Source organism: Panthera leo, chromosome C2 (genome assembly GCF_018350215.1).
Source record: "Panthera leo isolate Ple1 chromosome C2, P.leo_Ple1_pat1.1, whole genome shotgun sequence".
In the NCBI taxonomy this organism is placed as follows: Eukaryota; Metazoa; Chordata; class Mammalia; order Carnivora; family Felidae; genus Panthera; species Panthera leo.
This window is the reverse complement of record NC_056687.1, coordinates 133,632,564-133,659,675: the sequence shown is the minus strand read 5'-3', so window position 1 is coordinate 133,659,675 and position 27,112 is coordinate 133,632,564. Positions and strand designations below refer to the sequence as shown.

General features: G+C 41.1%; 2 protein-coding genes across 5 annotated transcripts in view; both read right to left on the bottom strand.

The window, feature by feature from the left end:
- The window catches only part of PLCL2 (phospholipase C like 2), a 194,878-nt gene extending 178,353 nt beyond the window's left edge, over nt 1–16,525 (bottom strand). For all 4 annotated transcript variants that reach the window (XR_006207054.1, XM_042954817.1, XM_042954818.1 and 1 more), the window contains exon 1: nt 16,157–16,525. Coding sequence is in view for 3 of the 4 variants with exons in the window: in XM_042954817.1 (XP_042810751.1) it covers nt 16,157–16,510 (354 nt within the window). In the remaining variant the exon portion in view is untranslated. The remainder of the gene's footprint in view (nt 1–16,156) is intronic.
- A 117-nt stretch (nt 16,526–16,642) lies between these two features.
- Nucleotides 16,643–18,571, bottom strand: LOC122229347 (translation initiation factor IF-2-like). Its single transcript, XM_042954382.1, has 3 exons — nt 18,535–18,571; nt 17,070–18,053; nt 16,643–16,753 (listed from the first exon to the last, which is right to left on the bottom strand). Exons 1-2 carry the CDS (start codon nt 18,569–18,571, stop codon nt 17,077–17,079), a joined length of 1,014 nt encoding a protein of 337 aa, XP_042810316.1. The 3' UTR covers nt 16,643–16,753; nt 17,070–17,076.
- Between the last annotated feature and the right edge of the window lie 8,541 nt (nt 18,572–27,112).

The window sequence follows — 27,112 nt, the reverse complement described above, 5'->3', positions numbered from 1 at the left end:
TCAGAGTATATGCATACACAAGTATAGCATGCGTACACACGCAGCTATCTATAGCAAAAAACAAATTCTCAAAAGTAGTGCTTGAAGACCACATCTTGTTCTATTAATACTCATATACTGCAGTATTACATAACAATTTTTTTTCCAATTGTGTTATGCTAATATGCAAATAAATGAACTCAACCATAGCCAGGAGCTAAATGTACTAATCAGTACGGCCTTGTGTATCTCTAACTACAAAAGAATTTTACATAATCTCTTTCCGTTCTAAATATCCCATGAATCTACATTATTAATTACTTTTAAATCCAGCTGCTTGGTTTCGGGCTATTAATATTTACAAATCAGTATATTTAGCCTGCTCCATGAAAATACCTGAATACCGATTTCCTAGTAATGTATTAATGCATTCTATAATCTCGTAATTATTTGACAATTCCAAAACAATAATAGGGATAGATACTATTAGAAGAAGCTCACCTAAAAACAAATTGTTACTAATTACTATCTGCTTTACCTTCCAGTACCCTAAAGAGTGAATAACTGTAAATCAGCATTTTGTTAAAAAAGAAACAACAAAGGAAAATGACTTCCCCAAGAAGTTTTCAAATCCATCAAAGAAGAGCAGAGAGGAAAAGGGCAAAATCCTGACTTTGTGGATGAGACAGAAATCTACAGCATGGTGGACAGGACTATCACTATGGCTTTTGTTGATTAGGCACATGTTGGCCTCATCCCAAGATTCAGCCACAAAAGGCCAAAATTTCCTAAAAATCACTCAGCTATTTTAGGACTGGTAGAAACTGCCACAATCAAGGAGTCAGAATGCCTTAGGCAAACAGGAGAAAAAAGGAAAAAGTCAAAGATACATTTCAGAAGATAAAGTAGAAAGTGGGTGACAAGTAGTTCAAAGTGCGGGCTTTCAAGTCAATTAAACCTGGTCTCATGTGGTCTTTGCCTCTTACAATTTCTGTGACCTTGCTTTGAAATTCCCAAACCTTGAGGAATGAGTTTCTTGTCTGTTAAAAGGAAATGATAAAGTCTCCTTGCAGGCTGTGGGAAGACTTGCATGAGATGATGCATACAAAGCACTTCTTAGGATCCCTTCTATACCCAATCCTTGAGTTGCAACAAAAGGTAGAATTTCTAACACTGTATGCAAAATATGCTGAGGGATTAAAGATCCCACTTCTACAAGTCTGCCTATTAGTATTCCATATTCTTTATGTATTTTCTTTTTTACTATTAATTCTGCAGCACTCCCAATGAATGTTTTTTGACAATCCAATATTAATGACAATAAAAAGTAATTCAGGTCCTTAAAAACAAGCTGAAATTAAGCAGAAACTATAAACATCACCTAAAGAAACCAAATACCAGAAAAGAGATTAAATGCTTTAACAAAAAGTAAGCTCTCTTGCCATGCTGTTTCAAGTTTGATAGCAGAACATAAATCAAAAGAAATTTTCAAAGGTTTACTCTGATTTCAGGGACACAAAAGGGACAGATCATTTATAGTAACATCTTGCAGAACAATTGTTGAACAAACCAAATTTCTGGATCTAAATTAAATGAAGGTATTTCCTTCCATTTGATTGTTTCCAAAATCATGTATGTGAAATAAATTTCTTCTTTGAAGTACACAGTCCACTGAGTTTTATATTCTATCAAAACTAACTGGAGTTGGAGGAGATCCAAGATGGCAGCTAGGAAGATTCTGAACCTACCTCTTCCACTTACACCAAATCTACAGCTATATATGGAATAATTCCTGCTGAAAAAGAACTGAAAACTTAGCTGAACAAACCCCTCCACAAAAAGGGATAAAAGAACCACATCAAGATGGGTAGAAGATACAGAAAGACAGAGTCTTGCCCAAAACTCCACCCCTAGCATAGCAAACCACAATGGGGCAGGGGGTGGAGGGGTGGTGAATCTCACAGGTCCAGAGACTTTCCCTAAGGAGTAAGAGCATCATTCCCCACATCAGGCACACCAAACCTTGCGACCTGCACCAGAAAGATGAGCCTTCCAAAATGTCTAGCTTTGAAAATAAGCAGGGCTTATGTCCAAAGGATCCAAGGGGTCTATGGGAATCTGAGATACTCATCTTGAGTGGCTTATATATGGATTTGTTCATCCTAGGATCAGCACAAAGGCAGTAGTTTGAAAGGTAACTGGATAATACATGAAGGAGATTCATTTTCTAGTCATAAAACATCTGCCAGAGGGGCAGGAACCAGGTGGGGTTCTTTAGGGACAGAGGCACTGGTGAGCACCATTATTGCACTCTCCCTCTACCTTGCTAGCTCAGGTGGGTGTGCATGGATACAGCCTTGCTAAAGCTGCCAGTATGCCCCATCCCAATGCTCTTCTCCTATATCTCTAAAGCTGCCAGCATGCCCTGCCACAAGTACTCTTCCCCAATATCACTAAAGCCACACCTGAGCTGCACCCTCGGAACTCTCCCACTGCCTGATGAAGAGTTCAAAGCAATGGCCATGAAGATTGTCACCAAATTCAGAAGAATGAATACAATGAGAACTTCAACAAAAAAATAAAAAAAAATACAAGAAAGTACCAAACAAAAGTCACAGAGCTAAAGAATGCAATAACTAAACTGAAAAAATACACAAGAGGAGTTTAACAGCAGACTAGATGAAGCAGAAGAATGAATCAGCAACCTGGAAAACAGGGCCATGGACCTCACTGAAACAAAGCCACAGAAAGAAAAAAATAATTCTAAAAAGTAAAGATAGCTTAAGGGATCAATGGAATAACATCAAGCAGAATAAAATTACATTATAGGGGTCAGAGGAGAAGAGAGAACAAGGCAGAAAACTTATTTGAAAAAATAAAGGTTGAAAACTTCCCTAACCTGAGGAAGGAAAGAGAAATCCAGATTCAGAAAACACAGAGAGTTCTGAATAAGATAAACCCAAAGACATTCACACCAAGAAATATAATTAAAATGTCAAAAGCAAAAGATAGAGAATCTTAAAAGCAGCAAGAGAAAAGCAACTTTTAGATACAATGGAATCTCCATAAGACTATCTGCTGATTTTCAACAGAAACTTTTCAGGCTAGAAGCAAGTGACATGACATATTCAAAATGCTAAAAGAAAAAAACTTCCAGCCAAGAATACTCTACCAGCAAGATCATCATCCAGAATTGAAGGGAAAATAAAGAGTTTCCTAGATAAGCAAAAGCTAAAGGAGTTCATCACCACTAAACTGGCCTTAAAAGAAATGTTAAAGTGACTTCTTTAACATGAAAAGTCAACAACTAATAACAAGAAAACATAAAAGTAAAAATTTCACAGGTAAAGAAAAATATATAGTAAAAGTAGTGGATTGACGGGGCACCTGGGCAGCTCAGTTGGTTGAGAGTCCGACTCCAGCTCAGGTCATGATCTCACAGTACATGAGTTCAAGCCCCACACTGGGCTTGCCACTGTCAGTGAAGAGCCCACTTAGGATCCTCTGTCCCCCCCCCCCCACCGCCCCTGCACCCCTCCCCTGCTCACACACACTCTCTCTCAAAAATAAATAAATATTAAAAAAAAAAGTAGATTAGTCACTTACAAAGCTAGAATGAAGGTTAAAAGACAAAAGTAGTAAAATTAACTATAATTAGTTAAGGGAAACACAAAATACAAAGATATAAAATATGGCATCAAAAACATAAAACATGGGAAGCCAGAGTAAAAAATGTAGAGTTTAGAATGTGTTAAAATTTAAGTTGCCATCAATTTAAAATAGATTGCTTTATAGGCTGTTATAAGTGAACCTTATGGTAATCACAAAGCAAAATTCTATACTAGATAAGTAAAAGATAATGAGAAAGCAATCTAAACATAACACTAAGGAAAGGCATCAAACCACACAGGAAGAGAACAAAAGAAGAAAGAAACAGACAGGATCTCAAAAACAGCCAGAAAACAATAATGCAATGGCAATTAGTACATACCTATTAAGAATTACTTCAAATGTAAATGGACTACATTCTCCTATCAAAAGACAGAGTGGCAGAATGGATTTAAAAAAAAAAGATTCATCCATATGTTGCCTATAAGAAACTTAGTTCAGATCTAAGAACACACACACCAAAAATAGATAGAAAAAGATCTTCCACATAAATGAAAAAAAGAAAACTGATGCAGCTATACTTATATCAGACAAAATAGACTTTTAAACAAAGAATAGCATAAAAGACAAAAAAAAGTAGGGGTACATTACATAATGATAAATGTACCAACGCAACAAAAGGATTTGTAAATATTAATGCACACAAAATAGAAGCACCCAAATATATAAAGCAAATATTAACAGAACTAAAGGGAGAAATTGACAGCAATACAATAATAATAATAATAATAATAATAATAATAGTACAATACAATAATAGGACTTTAATATACCATTTACATCAATGGATAGATCATCCAGACAGAAAATCAATAAGGAGACCCTGGCCTTACACAACACTTTAGACCAGATGGATAATAGATTTTAGATGGATAGACCAGATGGATACAGAGATGTATTAATTGATACATGCAAAACATTCCATCCAAAAGCAGCAGGATACACATTCTTCTCAAGTTTACATGGAACACTCCCCATGATAGATCATGTGTTAGGCCACAAAACATCACAATAAATTTTAGAAGACTGAAATCACAGCAAGCATCTTCTCTGACCACAATTATATGAAATTAGAAATCAATTACAAGGAAAAAACTGAAAAAATCATAAATATATATTAAACAGCATGCTTTGAACAACCAATGAGTCAACAAAGAAATCAAAGGAGAAATCAAAAGAAACCTTAAGACAAACGAAAATGTAAATACAATAATCCAAAAAATCTATGGGATGCAGCAAAAAATAGTTCTAAGAGGGAAGTTGGTAGTGATACAGGCCTACCTCAGGAAACATGAAAAATCTCAAATAAATAATCCAACTTTACACCAAAGGAACTAGAAAAAGAAGAACAAAATTAAGCCTAAAGTTAGTAGAAGGAAGGAAATAATAAAGATCAGAGCAGAAATAAATGAAATAGAAACCAAAAAAAAAAAAAAAATTAGAAATTATCAATGAAACTAAGAGGTGGTTCTTTGAAAAGATAAACAAAATTGACAAATCTTTAGCCAGAATCACAAAGAAAAAAAGACAAAAGACTCAAATAAATCAGAAATGAAAAAGGAGTATATGGGTAGCTCAGTTGGCTAAGCATCTGACTCTCGGTTTCAGCTCAAATCATGATCCCAGGGTCATGACATCAAGCCCCATGTCAGGCCTTGTGATGAGCATGGAGCCTGCTTAAGATTCTCTCTCTCCCTGTGCCCCTCTCCCCTGCTTGCACTATCTCTCTAAAAATATGAATGAATGAATTAATGAGTGAACAAGAGAAATGAAAAAGTAGTTACGACAGATACTGTAGAAATACAAAGCACCATAAGAGACTATTATAAATAATTACACACCAACAAATTGTTGAACTGTTGACAACTCTGGGAGATATGGATAAATTCCTAGAAACAGTCAATCTTTCAAGATTGAATCATGAAGAAATAGAAAATCTGAATAGACCAATGCTTCCAAACTCATTTTATGAGACCAGCATTACCCTGATACCAAAACCTAATGAGCACCACAAGAAATTACAGGCCAATATCCCCGATGAACAGAGAGACAAAAATGCTCAACAAAATATTAGCAAACCAAATTCAAGAATATATTAAAAGGATTATACACCATCATCAAGTGAGATTTATTCCAGGATGCAAGGATAATTCAACAGTCACAAATCAATCAACATGATACTCCACATTTAAAAAATGAAGGAGAAAAATTATATGATCATCTTAATAAATGCAGAAAAGTATTTGACAAAATTCAACATCCATTTATGAAAAAAAAAAAAAAACTCAAGTTGGTATAGATGTAATGTATACCTCAACATGATAAAGGCTATTTATGACAAACCCACAGCTAAACTCATCCTCAACAGTTTTTCTGCTAAGCTTTTCTGCTAAGATCAGGAACCCACTCTTGCCACTTCTATTCAACACAGTATTGAAAATTCTAGTCAGAGCAAGTAGACAAGAAAAAGAAAGAAAGAGTATCCAAATTATAACTGTCACTATGTGCAGATGACATGAAGACTTCACTGAAAAATTGTTAGAATAAATGAATTCAGTAAAGTTGCAGGATACAAAATCAATATACAGAAATCCATTAAATTTCTATATACTAATAACGAAGTACCGAAAAGATATTTTTTTTTTTAAAATCCCATTTACAATTGCATCAAAAAGAATAAAACTTAACCAAATAAACTTAACCAAGGAAGTGAAAATACTGTACACTGAAAACTATAAGACACTGAAGAAAGAAATTGAAAGACACAAATAAATGGAAAAATATTCTATGCTCATGGATTGGAAGAATTAATATTATTAAAATGTCTATACTACCCAGGGTGCCTGGGCAGCTCAGTCAGTTAAACGTCAGACTCTTGATTTCTGCTGAGGTCATGATCTCACGGTCTGTGAGACTGAGCTCCACATTGGGCTCTGCGCTGACAGCAAGGAGCCTGCTTGCGATTCTCTCTCTCCCTTTCTCTGCCCCTCTCCCATTCATGCTCGCTCGCTCTCTCTCTCTCAATATAAATAAAATTTTTAAAAAACTAAAAAATTTTTACAAAAATGTCCATACTACCCAAAGCATTCTACAGATTTAATGTTATCACTATCAAAATTGCAATGGCATTTTTCACAGAACTAGAACAAGTAATTCTAAAATCTGTATGAAACCACAAGAGACCCCAAATGGCCAAGGCAAACTTGAGAAAGAACAAAGCTAGAGGTATCACACTCCCTGATTTCAAACTATACTATAAAGCTATAATAATCAAAAGAGTATGGTACTGGCACAAAAACAAACACACAGATCAAAAGAACAGAATAGAGAGCCCAGAAATAAAGCCACACTTATATGGTCAATTAGTACAGGTAAAAGGAGTCAAGAATATACAACGGGGAAAGGACAGTCTTTTCAATAAATGGTGTTGGGAAAAGTGGACAGCCACATGCAGAAGAATGAAACTAGGCCACTATCTTATACCATACACAAAAATTACACCCAAAATGGACTAAAGACTTCAATTAAGACCTGAAAGCATAAAACTCCTAGAAGAAAACACAGGCAATATGCTCTGTGACACTGGTATTGGTGTTAATTTTTTTATCTGACTCCAAAAGCAAAGGCAACAAAAACAAAAATAAACAAATGGGACTACATCAAACTCAAATGCTTGTACACAGTGAAGGAAAGCATCAACAAAATGAAAAGGCAACCTAGTGAATAGTAGAAAATATTTCCAAATGATCTGATAAGGTGTTAATATCTTTTTTAAATATTTTTTAACATTTAGTTTTTATTTTTGAGAGACAGAGAGAGATAGAGAATGAGTGGGGGAGGGGCAGAGAGAGGGAAACAGAATCTGAAGCAGGCTCCAGGTTCCAAGCTGTCAGCATAGAGCCTGACGCGGAGCTCAAACTCACAGACCGCAAGACCATGACATGAGCCGAAGTCAGATGCTTAACCGACTGAGCCACCCAGGTGCCCCAGGGGTTAATATCTTAAATACATTTTTTAAAACCCTTATATAATCAATAGGAAAAAACACCAACAACAAAACAGTCCAAATAAAAAGTGGGCAGAGGATTAAATAGACATTTTTCCAAAGAAGACATACAGATGGCCAACAGACACATGAAAAGATGTTCAATATCACTAGTTATCAGGAAAATGTAAATCAAAACCACAATGAGACAGGACCTCATACCTGTTAGAATGGCTATCATCAAAAAGATAAGAAATAACACGTGCTGTAGAGAACGCGGAGAAAAGGGAACCCTTGTACACTGTTGGTGGGAATATAAATTGGTGCAGCCTTATGGAAAAGAATATGGAGGTTCCTCAAAAAAAATTAAAAACAGAACTACCATATGATTCAGTAATGCTACTTCTGGGCATTTATCCAAAGAAAACAAAAACACTAACTTGAAAAGATATATGTACTCCTATGTTCAATGCACCATCACTTAGAATAGCCAAGATCTGGAAACAACTAAATGTCCACTGACAGATGAATGGATAAAGAAGATGCTGTTTATACAATGGAACTCTATGCATCCATAAAAAGAATGAAATCTTGCCATTTGTGACAACCTGAACCGACCTTGAATTATGCTTATTATTTATTTATTATTTATTTATTTATTTATATAAATAACATACATAATATACAAATATATATAATATATATAAACTTATATATTTATATATTTATGTATATATTTTATATATTTTTATATATGAATTTATATATAGATATATAAATATATACATAAATAATATATATAATAAATTTATATAAATCATTTATTTATTATTTATTATTAAATGAAATAAGTCAGAGAAAGACAAATGACTACTAGAGAATTTCACTTATATGTGGAATTCAAAAAGCAAAAGAACAAACATTACAAAACAAAGCTTCCAGATATGGAGAACAGACTGGTGGCTATCAGAAGGGAACAGGCTTGGGGCACCTGGGTGGCTCAGTCGGTTAAGCATCCAACTTCGGCTCAGGTCATGATCTCACAGCTCTTGAGTTCAAGCCCCACATCGGGCACTGTGCTGACAGCTCGCATCCTGGAGCCTACTTCGGATTCTGTGTCTCCCTCTCTCTCTGCCCCTCCCCTGCTCACGCTCTGTCTTTCTCTCTCTCTCAAAAATAAATAAACATGAAAAAATTATTAAAAAAAGAAAAAGAAGGGAACAGGCTTAGGGGGAGGGGCGACACGGGTGAAGGGGACCCACTGTATAGCGATGACTGGCAACGAGACTTATTGTGATGATCACTTTGTAGTGCATGCAGACATCAAACTATTATGATGTACACCTGGCACTAATATAAGGTTTATACCAATGTTACCTCAATTAAGAAAAAACAGTTGAAGTCTAAATAATATCTTCTTTGAACCCCTAAGGTAAGTTACATCATCCATGTCTATTTATTCATCCACTCACACATTTATTCAACAAGTATATGCTTAAAAACATGCTTCCCACAAGACATTAAACTAGGTGTTTTCGCAACCTCTTGGTGAGTAAGATCAAGTTACCTGAGAGGCAGAAAGAAACAGGGCTGTATAGAGATACAGAGTGGTGGCTGGAAGGCAGAGAAAGGAACAATTCATTGCAAGAAGTGATTATCTGAGGAAGACCTTGAAGATGACAGAGAGGAGGGAGGCACACGGGCTGAGAAAAGAGAGGTGTAAATCTGAAGGCTAAGTTGGGCATGGAGAGCAGTCACAGGGGCCTTGTGATCAGTAGCAGATCAGTAGGGTGACCACATTATTTATCATCCAAACCGGGATGCCTCTGAGAAGAAAAGGAGGCACTCTTAATAATTTTGCCAGGACAAAAGGTGTAAATCCGGACTGTCCTGGGCAAATCAAGACGTATGGGTGCTTGGCTCAATGAAAGTGATGTTCAGTACCGTCTGATCACTTAGCTGGGGCAACTGAGGTGCACGCACAGTTGTACTGAGGCACCTGACTTAGAAAGGCACCAAAACAAATCGTTTTTGAAAGCAACTTTAGAATATGTCTGAGAAACTTCGCTGGGTACATTCTGCATATTTCAAAAGACAAGACTCCCAAAACGGGCATGGCAAATCTCCAACTCAAATGGAGCTAAGTGAGTTTGCTCATCTCAGGATAAACTCCAAGTAAGAGAAACTAAAAATCACAAAAACAAACATAGTAGGTACTGTTTATGGAGTGTTTCTTAGGCACCATACTCTGCTCTGAGTATTTCACACACACATCATCTCATTTCATCTTTACCCCAACACTATGAGGGGGGATTTAATTTTTTCCACTTTAGAGACTATGTAACTGGACATACAGACTTAAATATCTTGCCCAAGGCCACACAGAAAGGAAGCAAGGGAGCCAGAGTCCGATCCAAGCACCTCACTCCACACCCTCTATTTTTCTCTCCACTATTCTGCCTCCTGAATAACCCAGACGTGCAGCACGTGACCTGAGCGCAGCCCAGCTGAGAATATCAGCTAGAACACGGTTTACCTAACTGCCCCTGCCAAGTGACCAAGAACTGGTGGCCAGCAGTGCCCAGCCACCTGCCCTTCTCGACTACTTGGAACTAGGCAGTTGCCAAGTGTCCTGCCAGCAGCCTGGACCACTCACATAATTGTCACGAAAGCTCAGTGTGATTAATTATATGCTTTGAGCACTCTAAAGCTATGCAATTATTCTGACATGAATAAAATACGTACTCCTGAAACTTCCCTGGTGGCTTAGGATTTGTTTGAGCCACAACCAAGTACTCTTATGCCCAGCACAACCCTCTAGATCCACCACAATTATCAGCAGAAAAAAGCTGGTCAGGCAGCTTGCAAACACACAGTTTCTGGTAAACTGGTAAAAATAATCTGAATATCCCTTGCACTACAGAATCCCATTGATATAAAATAAAAAAGGTAACCAAACTAATTTAGAGGTCTCGTAGATGACAGCCAGAACTTCATATTAATAAGAAACAGAGCATCTATTCTTGAATATCTATGTATGAAATAAAGTCTGGGGAGAAAATATGAATGTTCATACTTCATTTATGTCTGCATTTAGGCTGTAGATAACACTGCCCTGTTTTGTTGAATAATGAGGAATCGGTAACTTAAGTATTTAAAAAAAGAAAAAAAAGAATAGTTTAGCACCCTTGCAGAAGACACAGAACTATAAAAGGAACTGAACAGATTCTGGGAGACAGCATTCTAAGAAAATGACTTGAGTGACCAAGATCAGCAATTAAAAAAATAAAATAAACAATTTCCTGTCAGTTGACTATTTGGATTTGGTGAAGGAAAACAACAACAACAACAACAACAACACAGATCAAACAACTGGAGGAGAGGCTGGAAAACAAGAAAGGGGGCAAGTAATTTTGGGGGCATGAAAATTAATACCCTCTGATTACTCCTGAAAAGCGAACTCTGAATTGTGACAAAAGCTCTTTGAGTGGGCTAAGACAAGCAGCCACGCCCTGGCCTTTCAACAGTTATCCTGTGTGGCCCAAAATGCATTAGTACAAAGTGAAGTGCAGAGTGGCTGACTGGACATTACATTTTTCTGACTTAAATGATCCAGTCTGCCTATCTATTCAGACAAACTCACTTTATGATCCAGTTACTGTTTGTTTAATATTTATGACATGCCCATAAGTTGGCTGGGCATGCAGTTGTCTCTCCCTTCCCTCCACTCAAAGCAAAGAAACAAACAAATAAACAAACAAAACCCAAAAAAATCTAAAAACCGAAAAATCTAAAGCCAAATGCAGATATTTTTAAGATCTAATTCAAGAAACGGTTATTGAGTACCTGTTATCCTTGCAGAACTGATAAATACAGCCCGGCTTTTGCCTGCAAAAAGTCTAGTTTATTTAAACCATAGGCCAATATAATATCCATATGTACATTTTTTTTTAATTTTGTTTAAACATATATATATATAATAAATGCGAACGTCTGCTTCTTCCCCACCTTGGGGTGCTCAGCATCAAGACACAAGAATATACGTGTTGGTATAAAGGCAGGAAAAAGGCTTCCCCTACACACGATGATACTGTGATAATGACATAATGATACTAAGAAAACTATGAGCTGCTACCTTGGACAAGATCAAACCACTGTCCCAAAGAAGGTGGAGGCTCTGATCAAGCAGCCACAACAGGTAACTACAGCTGTCTGGCTATATTATCCCTCAACTTCTGCCAGCAGGAATAGTCTTTTGGTTCCCTCCAATATCCCCTACATTTAGAGGGAAAAATTGAAGCCAGCATTCCAAACCACCAGTGCTACCTTAATTATACAGAAAATTTAAAACTGTCAGTGTAATCTGGGGGGCAGTAGAGTGCAGCCATACCAAAATGGGGTAAACCAGCTCTGGCACGTTAGGCAAGTGGTTAACCTCTCTGAACTCTGGGTTTTCTTCAGCCTCCGTGGCAGGGGCAGGACCATGTCACAGAATTATATTAAGTACTTTCCACGTGTTTGCACATAGTGTTTAATAAGTAGCACATGGGGCGCCTGGGTGGCTCAGTCGGTTAAGCGTCCGACTTCGGCTCAGGTCATGATCTCGCGGTCCGTGAGTTCGAGCCCCGCGTCAGGCTCTGTGCTGACAGCTCAGAGCCTGGAGCCTGTTTCAGATTCTGTGTCTCCCTCTCTCTCTGACCTTCCCCCACTCATGCTCTGTCTCTGTCTCAAAAATGAATAAACGTTAAAAAAAAAATTAAAAAAAAAATAAAATAAGTAGCACGTGCTATTATTACTTTTAGCTACCAAAATCATGCAATGGCTATATTTCCTATTTATTAAAACGTACCCAAGATCAGTGGTTGCCACAGCCCAGGCACGGGAAGGGGGGAAGTCACAAAGGGACCAGGAGAATTTTTGGAGGGCAATGGAATTTTTTATTGTGGTAGTGGTTAGATGAATGTGTGTTTTTGTCAATCTCATAGAACTGGACGCCAACAAGAGTGAATTTTACTTTATGCAAATTATATCACCTTTTTAATATTCAATTATAATATTCAATTATATATACCAACTATAATATTCAATCGGTTTTAATTAAAATAAGCCATCTAAACTAATGGGCACTTTAACTTCATTTCTTGCTAAAATGAAAAAGAAATCTAAGGCCTAAATGCTACTTCACATTTTTAGACCAAGTCTTTGAGTTAAAGGATGGAGGTATTTGTAAAAAATAGATGTCGCCTAAACAACTGACCAAATTAGCTGTTTCAAAAGAAGGTGTAGATTGTACTGAATGGTGTGATGAAATGAAATATGGAAAGAGAAAATGAAAGTGATGTTTTCGTTTACTAGATTACTTAAGATGACAAACATAATGGCTCCTTCCCTAAAACTTTGGTAATGGGCCTTTGTAAATAATCTAAAAAGGGTAATATTATTTCCACTAAACTAAGGAAAAGCAGAGAAGTCTGGTGATGAGTTCCATGATTATTTCTCTTCTCAATGTATTTGTAAAAGATTCCATAAGGCTGCTCACTCTGAGTCTTCATCAGCACTGTAGCCATAACCAAGGAGCTTTTAGTATAGATCTGTGCATCTATTTTGGCAGAAAATGTAGTTTTACAACAATTTTTTACTCAACACCATATTTACAAAACAGATGGAGTTCCAAAGAAGTGATTTTAAATGAGAAATATAATTCTGGTCAGCCCACAGTGTATCTCTGCATATGTCCTGCATCTCAGCAATAATACCCTTTCTGTGCCCACTGCTTATCACATCCAGGCTGTTATTTCCCCCTCTGACTTGGGGATCCCCATACAAGAGGAATGTCAAGAGGGTAATGAAGATGAAAGCTAGGAAAAAGGTATAGCTCACAAGCCCAACGTTTCAACTAAAGCAACCCCATAAATACTGGCCTCTGTGCCTCAGCCAGCAACTCCCTGCCATGACCTCAAGTCCCCGATTATCACCTTGCTTACCCATCTACTCCCGCCCCAATCTTTTCATCACCTGACTGAACTCATCCCTTATATTCAAAAAGAACATAAAGAAACTACTGAAGAGGTGTCACTATTGCTTTTTGACATGAGCTTCTACTAAGTTCTTCTACTGTTTTTTAACAAAGGTGAAATAATTTCTGCCATTCATATGACAAAAATGTCTGTGCACTATTCATTGCAAATATTTATGAAATTTGATGTTAAAGAATATTAGACAATATTAGAATATTGTCTTGATACTGTTATGTCTGCAGAAAATACCACACTAAGTTTCTAAAATCTTGATCCTTCAAGGCACCAATTCAAGGGGAAATGTACCAAGTAGTTACCGACTTAAATATAGCATACCGCTTTCCTATAACCCAGGCTTGATCAACTTTCAACACTATTTCCATAGTTTCAAAGTGTGTTTAAGAACATGCACATTGACAAAGAGGAAAGAAAAAGGAGTAAATCAAGTCATCTTAGGAGGTGTAAGTAAATGAACAAGATATGAGACTAGTAAACACCAAACCACCAATTTCAGAAATTAACAGAACTTAGAATAAACATGTACTTTCTTATCATTCCTCTATTCATTCAGGAAACAATCTATTGAATCCCTAATATGTTCCTGGCAATATGTATCCAGGGATACAACTCTGAACAAGAAACCAATTGCCTTCATTAGAAAAAAGAAAAATGACAAAGATATCTTTCAAAGTTTCAAAACTCAAAAACCAGTGATTGCTGAATAATTAATGATTTCCCCATGTGCTTCTAGAATCTTCAATGAAGAAATGATATCTACCGACAAGTTCTCAATTCCACATATCAGAAATATTGGCAAATCATCCTTCGTCCTATTCTGAATATAAAATTAAAATAGCTGTTTTAAATAAGTTACACTGTGAATCCCACTATGGACACCAATAAAGCTTGATTTTTCTTTTTAAAGTACAAAAACAGGCTCTCCAACAAATTAAATAAGAAGAATTAAAATTAAGTAGGTTGGTATCTTCTCTGGAATTTTACCTCAAATTTCATTAAAACCGCAATGCAATATCACTACAAATATCTGGTAACCAATAAAAACAGAGTTGACACATAACTCTGTTCATAGGATTGATGATCATGCATAGTTGAAAGCAACTTCCATGGAAACAGAAGCTACACAGCAAAAGAAAATGTAAGTCACATTTTAAAAGCCAAGTATGTAGCAAAAATATGTTACTTTCCTTAAATTCTCAATGCCTACTGCAGGTAGTTAACACACTTGATCTTTAAGCCCTTCACTTGTGCCCTTGCCCAGACATAAACTGTACAAACAGATGACAAAGCGAAAAGCAGTTTCACAACTGCCTGTTACAGAGGGTAGGAAGGTGGTATATTTCACTAGATTACTGCAGAAGCTGATAACACCACCAGACACTACAGAGTACTTAGGAAGATTTCTGCAGGTCCAATTAAATTTCAAATACCACCAGTGCCAATTCTCTTTACTGTGGCCTGTTTTGCCCTCTCTCCCATGGGTTATCAGCCACAGGAAGGGTGGGTGCAGCCCTGTCAATGTGCTTTGCTGCTCATTGTCCTGGTAACCCCTTGATTTTCAGAAAGCAATGTTTTCCTATTTGCTCTGAACTTAAGCAGAATGAGCTACTCTTGCTTAAGGCTCTGCTCTTCTTAGCTCATCAACTATTTTTTTTCACTTCAGGTCACGAGAAATATTTTTACACGGCAGACCAAAATGTAGTATTAGAATGAAACCACCACAAACTCAGGAGTTCCTAATATTACTTCTTAAGCTTGAAATGCACAAAACAATTGCTGACTTTCTGCTGCTAAGTATCACTATGCAAAAGATACCAAAACCAAGCAAACTGCTCAAAAGAACTTCCACAGAACTGGAGGCCTGCCTACTGCAGCAAGGAAAAGATTAAATTGTGCAGAACTGTAATGTCTCAGTGCTTTTGAGCCTAAGAAAGCGGAAATCTTCATTTGTGTTTAGAAAACCTACTCCATTTCTCCGTTTGAGTGAGGGACCAGAGATTTTGCACCCTCGAAGTGTAACCATTTGCAAGAGGCAACTAGATACAGATCAGAAGAATCCAATTAAATAAGCTGGTTCACCCCCTGGGATTTTTAAGAAAATGTTTTCACATAACCACTGTATTTAACATACAATAGACACGTTACAGGCACAGTCTGTTACCAGTCAAGGCTACCACAGAAGAGAATGTCCTGCCCAACCAGGTACAGGCCATAATTCCAGGCCAGTCCTGGAAAAGGTGACAGCCCCAAGTTCAACTGGGAATGTCTGAGCACAGCTTCCCCTGCACATTAAGGATCACCTCTCCATTCTTTCCAAATGCCGTGTGCATCCAATCCCTGTTCAAGCACCCCAAGTACCCATGCACCAGTGGTTCCCGTAGGCAGGGGACTCCTCGTATAACCCCCTCCTTCCACCACCACTCTCCTCTCGGGAAACTGACCCCGAGAACGGCTGGGGGTGGGCGATGTGCGCCCTTCTCTCACCTACCTTGATGATGCTGCTCCGGCGGGGCAGGCCGCCGGGTTTGCTCTCCCGGGGGAGGGAGCAGGCGGCCGGGCTGGGGGTCGGGGCGAGCGCGGCGCCACGGGGTCCCCTGGCGGGGCTGGCTCGGGCTTCGTCCCCGGACACGCCGAGGCTGCAGTCTCCGTTGGAAACCCCGCCGCTGTCATAGCGCGCCCGCCCGTGGCCGAGGCGACCTCCCCCGCCGCCGCCGCTGCTGCTGCCGCCGCCGCCGCCGCCTTCTCCGGCTCCAGCTTTCAGGGCGCCCTTGGCGCCGAGGGCCGGGCCCGGGGAGGTGGGCAGGGCCCCGCCGGCGGCGCCCCCCCGGCCGCACTCCGCCATGGGCGCCCCACGACCCGCCAGCACAAAGCCGCGTCCCCGCGTCCCCGCGTCCCCGCCGCCGCCTCGGGCCGCCGCGCGCGGCCCCTCCTCCTCTCCTCCTCCCGCCGCCGCCTCCTCGGCCGCTTCTTCCGCTTTTTTTTTTTTTTTTTTTTTTTTTTTTTTTTTTTAATTTAGATGTGATGTTTGTTTCGAGCTCGCCTCGCGCACGGTTCAAGTCGTGGCGGCAGAATTATCGGAAGATTCCTGCAGGGGAGAGAAGAGAGAGACACAAGTCAGCTCCGGCGGCAGCGGCGGCGGCGGCGGCGGCGGGGCCCCGGCTCCCAGTACCTGGGGAAGGAAAACACGCCCCGGCACACGCGCCGCCGCGGGCGCCAAAAATAACCCGCGCGGGCCGGGCGCCCACCGGGCCACGGGGCACCCACCCCGAGGTAACGCGGCGGCGGCCTCAAGGGCTCGGGGCGCTCTCCGCAGAGGCTCAGGGCACCCCCACCCCCTCGCCAGGGGTCGGAGCGCTCATCACGCGGGAACCAGGCGTCCAGCCCCGGGCCGGGGTGCCCACCATGGGCTCAGGAAGAGGGGAAGCGGCGGGAGCCCGCTGCTCTCTGGCCTCGCGGAGGCGCCTCCCGAGGGTCTCGCGGCCTGGGCGAGCGGGGGATGAAGCCCGGTCTCCCCAGACCCCAACTCCCCAGAGGCCGTCGCGTGCCGGGCCCCGCCGCGGCCCCCCAGAGTCCCCGCTGAGGCCTGCGGCTCCAAGAGGAAGCGCACGGCGGGCAGGGGCGGCCGGGCCGTGACGGTGGCGGTGCGGCCCGGGGCAGCTCCTGAGGGGGGCAGTCCAGACCCCCCGCCTCCGCCCGCGGCCGTCTCCTCCAGGCTCGGCGCTGCCCACCGTAGGCCTCGGGACCTTCCCCGGCTGCCCCCAACCCACCGCGAGCCGCCCGGTCTCCAGCTCGGGGGTCGCCGCCCGTCGCGGCTGCTCCAGCCCAGGCCAGGTCATGGGGCCGCGGAAACCTCGCCGCCGAGCGAGCGGACGGCAACCGGCGGCGGCCACGGGTCCTGGATACCCGGGTCCCCCTAGAGCTGCGGCAACTGCCAATCACCCGCCCGACGCCCGAGGGGCAATGACCGCGGAGGTCTGGGGGCCGGGAGAGAAGGTCTGGGGCTCGGGGGCTCGGCCTCTGCACCTCCCTCGAGCCCCGGATCCGCGCGCCGGACTCGTTCCCCTCCCGCCCAGCCCTGGAAAAGGCCCTCCGGACGTTCCCCTCTGGGCTTCCCCAGAGGGGCAGACCTGTTTCACATACAGAAACCAATTCCGTTCCCCAGGCTCCTGAACTGTGAATTGATTCAACTGGTTGCAAGGATGCTGGGGCGCGGGCGGGGTTGGGGCGGCGAGAGGTGAAGAGTAAAGGACCTCGGCATAGCCTGTACTGTGCTCTCTGAGTCGCCCTACAGGGATTTATCACCGTCGTGCCTCCCTCCCAGTGTCCTTCCTGATCCCGCCGCCAGGTCCAGCCTGCTGAGGGCCCCCGCCTTAGGTCAGGCTCATCTTTTGGAGCAGCATCCTACTTGGATCAGAACAGCCAGGCCCTCTTCTCTCTGGTTCTTGCCCCTTCTTTCCCTTCCCTAATGCTTCAGGTAGAGTGACCTGCCTAAAAACCCTGATCTTGCCGTTCCCCAGCACAAATATCTCCCCTGGATCTCCATCCCTCGAGCAAAGATGGGGCTCAAACTCCTCAGGGTGGTACCCGAGGCCCCACCCAGCCTGGCCCCACCCACCTCCCTGTCCCAGGTTCCCTGGCTTCAGCCTCCAGAGCTTCTCCAGAACCCCAGCTCTTGTGCAACTAGTGTTTCCTTTTCAGAGAATGCTCTTCCCGCAGGGCCCGAAGGATAGTCGGCTGAGGGCGAGGGTGGGGGTGGGGGGGGGGGGGCGGCGAACTTAAAGTCTTTGCTTTTATTAGCATGATGTTATAGCAAACTAACTGCCAAGTAGCCTCTGAGGAAACTGGGCTTTCCATAGGTATACATACCCGCCCTTGCTTCTGAAGCAGCTTCAAATACCTTCATGTTATTCTTGGGGGCGTTTTAATTCTTCTGATCTTCTGGATTCATGTTTTTGTAACCCATCAGAAAAGCTTTTATTCATCCCTAGCCAATCTGGGCCTACACACTAACAGAAATATTTTCACATCGAGGGACAACAATGTTTTAATTTTTTATTGTCTCATCCCTTTATTTTTCCTAGTTTGGGTTCAAACAATTGTTTTTCTGTCGTGATAGTTTTGCAAGAAAATATATTCAAATAATGTAGATCAGATTCTTAATCTGCCTTATTTTGAATTTATAGTCAAAGTAGCCAGCCAGTATGGCTGAGGGGGAGGAAAGGAAAAATGCTGGGACTTTATTCTTCATGTTCTCTAATTTTGATATGTTGAGTAATTGCCTGAAGATATCTCTGCCCTTTCCTGCATTTACCAATCACTAGTAACATGCTATGAGAGTCCTACATCCTGCAACTTATACCCGTGAATTTCCCTTGTGAGTGGGGACATACAGAGATTTAACCCCCCAGGATGTTTTTGTTTTTGTTTTTGTTTTTAATAAAACCACCATCTAATTCACCTAATGCTCTTCTACATGAGCACCTATCCATCTCACTCTGGACTCCCAGCAGGTCAAACCAGGGAGACTTCGTTGAAATAGACTTGGCATTTAAATTAAAACATTTCCCAAAGCATCTTGGCAGACCTGTAACTAGTGATGCCAAAAGCCCAAGGCCTGTGCCAGGTTCCTTTTTATCCCCCTGAGTGCTTGTCTCCCACAAGCCACCGGTCACATGCCTGCTGATGTTATAGCTATACTTCATCACACCAACAGCCAGACTATGTAGGTACCATTTCTTCTCTATGGGTGATGGGAAGCAGCATGTTCCTCTGACATGTGCGATTCTCGGCTCCCAACAGGCTTTTTAATAGCTAAACTCAGATTTTTTTTTTTTTTCATCACAAACAGCATAGTAAGCAATTGTTTCTCTCCTTCCTGCTTGTCTCTCTGCAGTTACTAAGTGATTGCTTTCCATTTCTCCTATTCCATAAGCAGTGTTATTGAAGAAATTGTAAATATTTTGCCAAAATCTTACGGAAGTGTTTTCATGGCATTGTAAAATTCATAGAAGTTAGAGTTAGAAAGAGCCAAAATATCAGTCATTCCTCAGCAGATCCTGTCTAATGGTTCCTTCAGACAAATTTTCAGAGTGGGGCAATAAGAGATAGGCAAGACACAAATAAAATGTTCATTCTGGATAACTCCATGGTGCTTATGCCAATTTATTATATATATATATATATATATATATATATATATATATATATATATACACACACTCATGGTTAGATGTTCATGAGTAATTTGTCCATAACATTTAAAGTCAATAAACACCTTTAAACTCTCATGAGCCTGTTACACAATACATACGTTTACAAAGCAATACAGAGCTTTATCTTTTTTTTTAAGTTTTCTTCATATTTCCATCTCAGCTTTTAATCATCATTGTCCCCCTTCACCAAATTCTCTTCTATTTGTGTGTCTCTTTAATTCGATGCCTAGAACGTAAGCTATTCAGGCTCTCTGGTCCGTAATAACCTTCCTTCAGCCTCCCAAAATAACACTGACGCTGTTTACTGACTTCTTGCCGTCATTTATACCCTTGTAGGTTATGAATTCATATCTAGTTTCCAGTTCGCAGGCTCTAACATTACGACTCTCTAAATTTTTCTGACTCACTGATCACTTGGCCTTCAGATTATTTTTTCCCCTCAATGTATTATAACAGTTTTCATTTCCCAAATCTCAATCTCATATTATTTCTGTATTTCTCTAAAGATGCAGTTCAACCTCTAAGCCTTCCTATTCGGCCGTTCCCCCCCAGATGCTTAATGGAGAGCTAAGTAGGGCAGAAAGTAGAAGAACAAAATGCTTTAAGGAAACACCAGATTATATCAATGTACTGGTCCACACCGGCTACTCATTTGCCTCCTGAGTTAATCCAAGATGTTGATTTTAATCTAGTATACTCCAACAGCTTGGATTATGTTTGTTTTATCATGATCCTTAACAAGAGATATATAGCAATCACCTTTCTTCCTGGGCACCATAGAGGCAAGTTAGACCTGCCGGAAGCTTTCATTTTCATACTCTTCCTTTCCTCTGATGTTAAAAGATCCTTCACCCATGTACAAGTATATATGACTGCCAAGAAGTTAGGCACTCAGGGAATTACATCGACACTTTCCAGCCACTGAGGAACAATTCATTAAATTGCTCTCAGTGTCTACTGAGTTAGATAGCACTTTGAGGGAATCTATTAATTACTGAAGATTTAATAAGATTATTTCATGAACAAAAGTAACAATATGATTGGCTCTAAAAAGCACCATTGCCTTTCATGCTGCTTTTGTAAACTTGCATGTATTTGACTGTATTTCCACTCTTATTTTATTAAAGGAGTCACTGTAAACCCAAATGCCCATAAGGAGCCAGGTGGATAATGTAATGAGTAAAGCTGGAAGGATTTGTTTCATAACAGCATCATAATTTATAGTTATTCAACAGTGACATATTTGCATACCAAGTACAGAGGAATACTCTTCCCGATTCTTTTTCTAGTTTTAAAAAGATCCTTGAATATAAGAAATGTTTCACTTTCCTCTGAACTCTAAGAAAGAGAGTGTGAACATAATGATAAACAGCAACTGATGCTCATCCAGGTGTGGGCCAGCACTGTGGGGTGATAGGGACTCAGGTAACCTGGTAAGTGATCTTACTGCCACCACAAGGGAGTCCTGGCCTGGTGCTGCCATGATCATCTCTTTTTCCAGAGAAGCCAAAAATCTGGAATATAAAATTAGCTATTGTATTAGCTCATTCATTCTCTTACGAGAAGGACACCCACGAAGTGAGGTCTCCACATATTGTTCTTTATAAGGTCTGAAGAGAGGCCTTTTTGTCCCCCCTAACCTACCTCCTAATTGCATGATGAGCAAAGTATAGTCAATGCCTTTCACATTTTGCCTATATCAGGGTCTTGTCAAAATGATTTTCAAGGATGGCTTTATTTTAATGTGTTCAAGGACTCTGATGACCTTATCATTTTCGGCATCCAAATGTGTTGATGTACGGCTCCCAACTTACTTCCCTTCATCTACCCACACCCACATCCCCAACCCCAGAGCTATTTCATCTCTGAACTCAGAAACTCAGAAACCCATTGTCTAGCCAAAAACTCTGCCTTTCCATCAGTCCCTTCCCCTTATTTCCCTTTACTTCCCCACCTGCCAACCTTAGCAAGACATGGGCTTCCTTCACCCCCTCCCACTCTCGCAGTCCATCAGCACTCCTGTCTATGCCTTTCTTTCCTACCCAGCCTGGACCTCAGGACCAAGACTTTCAGCCACATTCCCACCAGCATCCTAGGCCATCACTGTCAATTGTGACCATCTTGTGAATCTACAGTTTTTCATACATCCAATGATACATGCCCCAGGCTGCCACTCTGCTGGAGAGGAGAAAAAAAAAAAAAATCCTATAGCCATGCTGACTGGCCAAGTGTATGATTTATGTGTTCAATGGAGCCTTTGGTGCTCTGAGGCAATATTTTACCCCTTGCTAATTGGCTCTGATTTCCATTCTCCGAACTCTCCCAGCTGGCCTGCTGCTGCCCGTACTACCCTCCCCGCCATCTCTGCAATAGTCCTAGAATTCTACTTCGCACATAATAAAACACATCAGAAAACAAATTGCTTTAACTTCCCCTCCATGCTATTTATCCTTACCTTACCCATCACCCCTGCATCTTAGGCTAACTCCATGTCAGAAACCATGTATGACTATCTTTTTGATCATTGGACTCTTCTGGTCTGATGTGACTGTTTTTTTTCTTTGGGGACCAAAGGGTATTATAACCCTTCTTTGGGTGGAAGGTGGAGCGGGGTCTTTAATCTCAATGTCAATCATACAAGAATCAAGGGTTTGAAAGGCAGCCTTAGACTAAAGGAAGAGGAAATTTCCTCCTCCTGAGCCACCTGCTCCTCGCAGGCTTAGTGTCTCAGGTCTTCATGGATGTTCCAGGGAAGTGAGGAGGAGAATTAGGCCTCCAAGAGGAGAAGGTTGCCTTCATCAGAAACCCCATAAGGCTGGGCCTGTGGGCTCTAAGGATTGGAACACTGCGTGCCCAATTTAAAATTACTCTGTGGTATAATTCCCCCATGTTATAATTAAGGAGGGCTTAGGTATTAAAGCTCCTCTCCACTGTACTATCTCGCTACTTTCCTTCTACATAAATATATTCTGGATATACATTCCTAGTAATTTTTCAGTTACCAGCCTGTTATAACTGGCTTCCTTCCTCTTCTATTGAAACTGCCCTCCCAAAGGTCATGGTTGACATCCTAATTAACAAACCCAACGTAATCTTCATCTTTCTTGGCCTTCGTGGAACATGCTAACTCTCCTTATATCATTGAAACTCTCTCTTTCCCTGCTGAGATTTTTGGCCTGGCTGTGCCACAGGAATCTCAAACTCCACACGCCTTAGGTTTAATTCACTGAATTTTTACTCCATACCTCCATTCTCCTGTATTCCATATTTCTTTTTATGATATTCTGCCCACACAGTAGCCTTATGAAGTACTCAGCATCAGCCTCAACTCCTGGCACCCCATGTTCCAGTTAACTATCAAGGCATAGTTAACCATGTAAATCAACCTAGAAATGTCTCTAGGTTGTCCCATTCCCACCAGAGTGACCTAGTTTACTGTCTCACTGCACTTGGCTTGGACCATTGCAGTAGCCTCCTAAATGCTGGCTGACTCTATCTAGTTCACTGCCCCTCACCTGCCCCCAGCTTCAATCTTTTTCTCAAATCACCATCAAAACTGCCCTGAGGGGATCACTTATCAACCTACAATTCTCCAATAGTTCCACTTCAAGACAACATCATTCTCCGTAGCTGGCACACATGGCCCATCGTAACCTGGTCCCCAGATTCTTCTCTAGCGTCATCTATATTCTCACTCTCTATATGGTTGCTAGGTTTTGACGTCCTATTTCCCTCTCTCCACTGGGAGAAGTTAAAGGCATTCTTTAAGAAAGCACAAATGTTTCCTCCACCGATAAGATGTTCCTGACTCCAGAAGATATAATGAGTTGCTCCTCTAGGCTCTTAAAGCACTTAGTACATACCTCTACTACAGCCCTCATTATACTACACTGTAATTATTTATGAATCTTTTCCCCAGGAGTTTGAGCTCAACAGAAGACAACTTAGAAGCCTTTTCTCCACACTGAGCTTTATCAGAGTTTGACGATACATTAGGTTCACCTTCCAACTCTGTACCAGCCCAGGACCTGACATACAACAGATCCCCAGTAAATTTGATTTCAATAAGCCCTTTATAAAAATCCATCTTTGTGCCTCATGTGCTTATAAAACCCTTTCTTCTTTCATAAGCCCTCTTTCTTTGGATATGCTGAGTATGTTTTATTCTCTGCCTTCCATTTTATCTTCCTATCTTTCCTGATTATCTGGTACAAATAAGCCCATTCATGTAGCTAGCATCTGTTAAGTATATTTGTACTTTGTATGAAGAACTGTATTTGATGCTATGGATGAAGGTGACTAGGATTTTATGGAAGGAGGGAGTTTTATTTTTTAGTGTGCATGCATTACAGTCTCAGTTTTAAAAGTAGTTTAAAAATAATGAATTAAAGGAGCAGTCCAGCCCTGCCATGGGTCAGTAAAACTTCTGACCTGGCTCTAAGAGGTAGGATGTAGCAAAACCTGACCGGATCAAAAACATTACCCCTCCAGCCTGGCATGCTGCCCGACTCCTTTCTTAATTAGTTAGAAATTCCCACTATTAACAGTACACAACACAAAGAAGACCAAATCTCCAGAAGGCTGCTGTTAGGATGTACAAATTACCTGGCAAAAGGAAGCTTCCCTAGACAGCTCCCACTTATGCATATTAGCAAAAAATTAGCCAAATGTCACCTTGTCCTTTTCAAAAAGCATACACATACGGAAGCCACATGAGAGAGAAAAGATAGGTTCATCTTGTTACCCAGAAGGAGGACAAGGCTCAGAACACTAGCCATTCCCACCCCCACCACCAAAACAAAACAAAACAAAACAAAACAAAACAAACAAAAAACTATAGAGAGGGGTTTAAGGCAAGTGAAGAGACTGAGCATCCCGCTGTGGTTTTATAATCTGGCTCCAGGTCTGCATGGTACAAAGCAATTCCTAAGAGGGGACTTGGGGAGGGACCAAGACTTGAGTGAACCTGACTCTCAGAGGAAGTGATGGAGCTGGCTTGGGGTCAGCAGGTCACTCTGGGGAAGCCGGCAAGCACAAACTGAGACACATCCAAGTTCCTCCCCTTGTCACCAGTTCCTGTGCAAACACTTCTTGCATTATTAAACGGTAGTTAAGACACAATGTGGAGGGAGCCTTGAATGATCTTTTTAAATCATGTGATCATGTAAATAGAGGATCTTGAGCTCAGCTGGGACTAGCACAGGAACACGAGGAAGTGAATAGGCTGTGGTCACTGGGATTTTAGGCTCCACCGAGAGGAAACCTTCCTTGTGCTGCCATTGGACACTGGTATGCATTACCGGGGCGGTGGGCTTGGAATTTCCTTTCCACAAGAACCTTAAGCATAGGGTAGGCAATTATCTACCAGGACGGTATGGGCTGCCCCAGCCTGAAGGCAAAAGGTCATAATGAATGTCTCCTTTGACCTGCTGATTCTGGGTGTTTAACCACAGAGCTTTTTAAAAGTCAAATTAGATGTTTGGGGGGTTTTTTTGGTTGGTTGGTTGGTTGGTTGGTTGGTTTTTGTTTTTGTTTTTGTTTTCAGTTCTCAGTAGTCTTCATGTCAGTAGAATTACTATTTGGAGTGCTATAATGAAATGTTTCAGCTCTCTCCCAATCCCATGTATTTCTCACTGCACTGTCCAATTCCCTCTCATTTGCTGTCTTGAAACCAAATACCTTTGTAATCATATATTCCCATCCTCTGAGTTTAAGTGTTTCACATAATTGGTCCATTTTTTCTATCTTTTAAATCAGGCTCCCTGGTTTCTCTTTATCACTGAACCTAAGATCCCAGGACATTCTCTCTTCTGGGTAGATTCTCCATTTGGTGAATTCTAAAATGGCCCTTTTCCTAACATGGTAACTAACTTCTCTGATGCTGAGGATATGCTGTATTTGTAACTGTTAGGGGCAATTAAAGTGTCTAGTAGAGTACAATGTTAATGTGAGTGATTTTCAATGAAAGTAATTTTAAATCACCTGCGATCTCCAGTTCTGATAATGGATAACTTGGGTTTTTGACTCTATGTTGTATCCAAAATAAAATTTCGTATCACCACATTCTCCAGTGTCAAACTCAGCCTACTGCTTCCATAAACACTTCACACATTAAACCATTTCTATGTTCTCTAATCCATCCGTCTCCCTACAAAGATTGTATTAGTCTACACTGACATTTCAGCCGTAAAAATGCTCCCAACCATCTCTTCTCTGCCTTCTCTTTTCCTTTTAAACATACAGCTTAAATCTTAAGTCTTTCATAAGCCCTTTTCTCTACAGTGGTGTGTAAACACTTCATTCCAACAATCTACTGTTCTCGCTCTTACTTGTAGGGAAATTCAAACCTTCTGTCTAATTCGGGATGTTAGGAAGCAGCCTGGCTATGTGACTCAGCCCCTAGACCTGAGATGCTCTAGCAGGCTAGGAGCTTCTAGCAGAACCTTGCCATTTGGTCACTATTTGACATAAGACAAATCCTTTAAACCTTAGGGATTTCATTTTCCTCCAAGGTCACACAGGGATAAAAAGGCTGACCTACCTTCCAACCTGCCTCCTGGGATGGAAGCAGACCAGCACGTGCAAGCAATAAGAATAGTATACATGCTGGTTGAAAAGGTAGCAATTTGAGCTCACAAATAATTTCCCCAAAAGGTCAATTAGACCCACAAGATTTTTCTGGCACACACAGGAAGTCTCAGCTTCATCTATATTTAATGTACTTCCTTTCTCACTAGTCCCCACAAAAGTGAGTTTGGGGTGTACTAAATATTTCACAGTAAAAATTTCCATGCCCCCAAATTCCAGAGCCCCAGTCAGTGGCCCCCTAATTTTTAATATAACAAAATGTCTGCTCAATCACAGAATATGGATATTTATTGGAACATAATCAACTACATTCCCTTTATAGCACTATTGACAACTAATTCTTGTACATTATGTCAACTTGGGGATTGTATGATTGCCCACTAACTCACCCATCAGCGCACGGTGTCTTATACGCACTTTTTAGTCTCTTTAAGTGCATCTCACAAGCTAATAACTCTGCAGAGAAAGAAACATAAAACAATGAAAGGACAGAAATTGTGTCCTTCTAAATTGTGATCTCATCAAGAAGAAAAGAGGGAGGCCAGCCCAGCACCCAGAGACTGTAATGGGGAAAACCATTCATCAATTCAGAAGGGTGGATGAGTAATGGGGCTTATGGGTTGGGAACAGAATCCTATGTATCA

Bases quoted from the DNA above. Each gene is read 5' to 3' on its own strand.
- LOC122229347 (XM_042954382.1), bottom strand. From the start codon at position 18,571: ATGAAGGTATTTGAAGCTGCTTCAGAAGCAAGGGCGG. The intron at 18,054-18,534 runs GTATGTATACCT...CTGCTCCAAAAG, and splicing joins TGCTTCAGAAGCAAGGGCGG to ATGAGCCTGACCTAAGGCGG.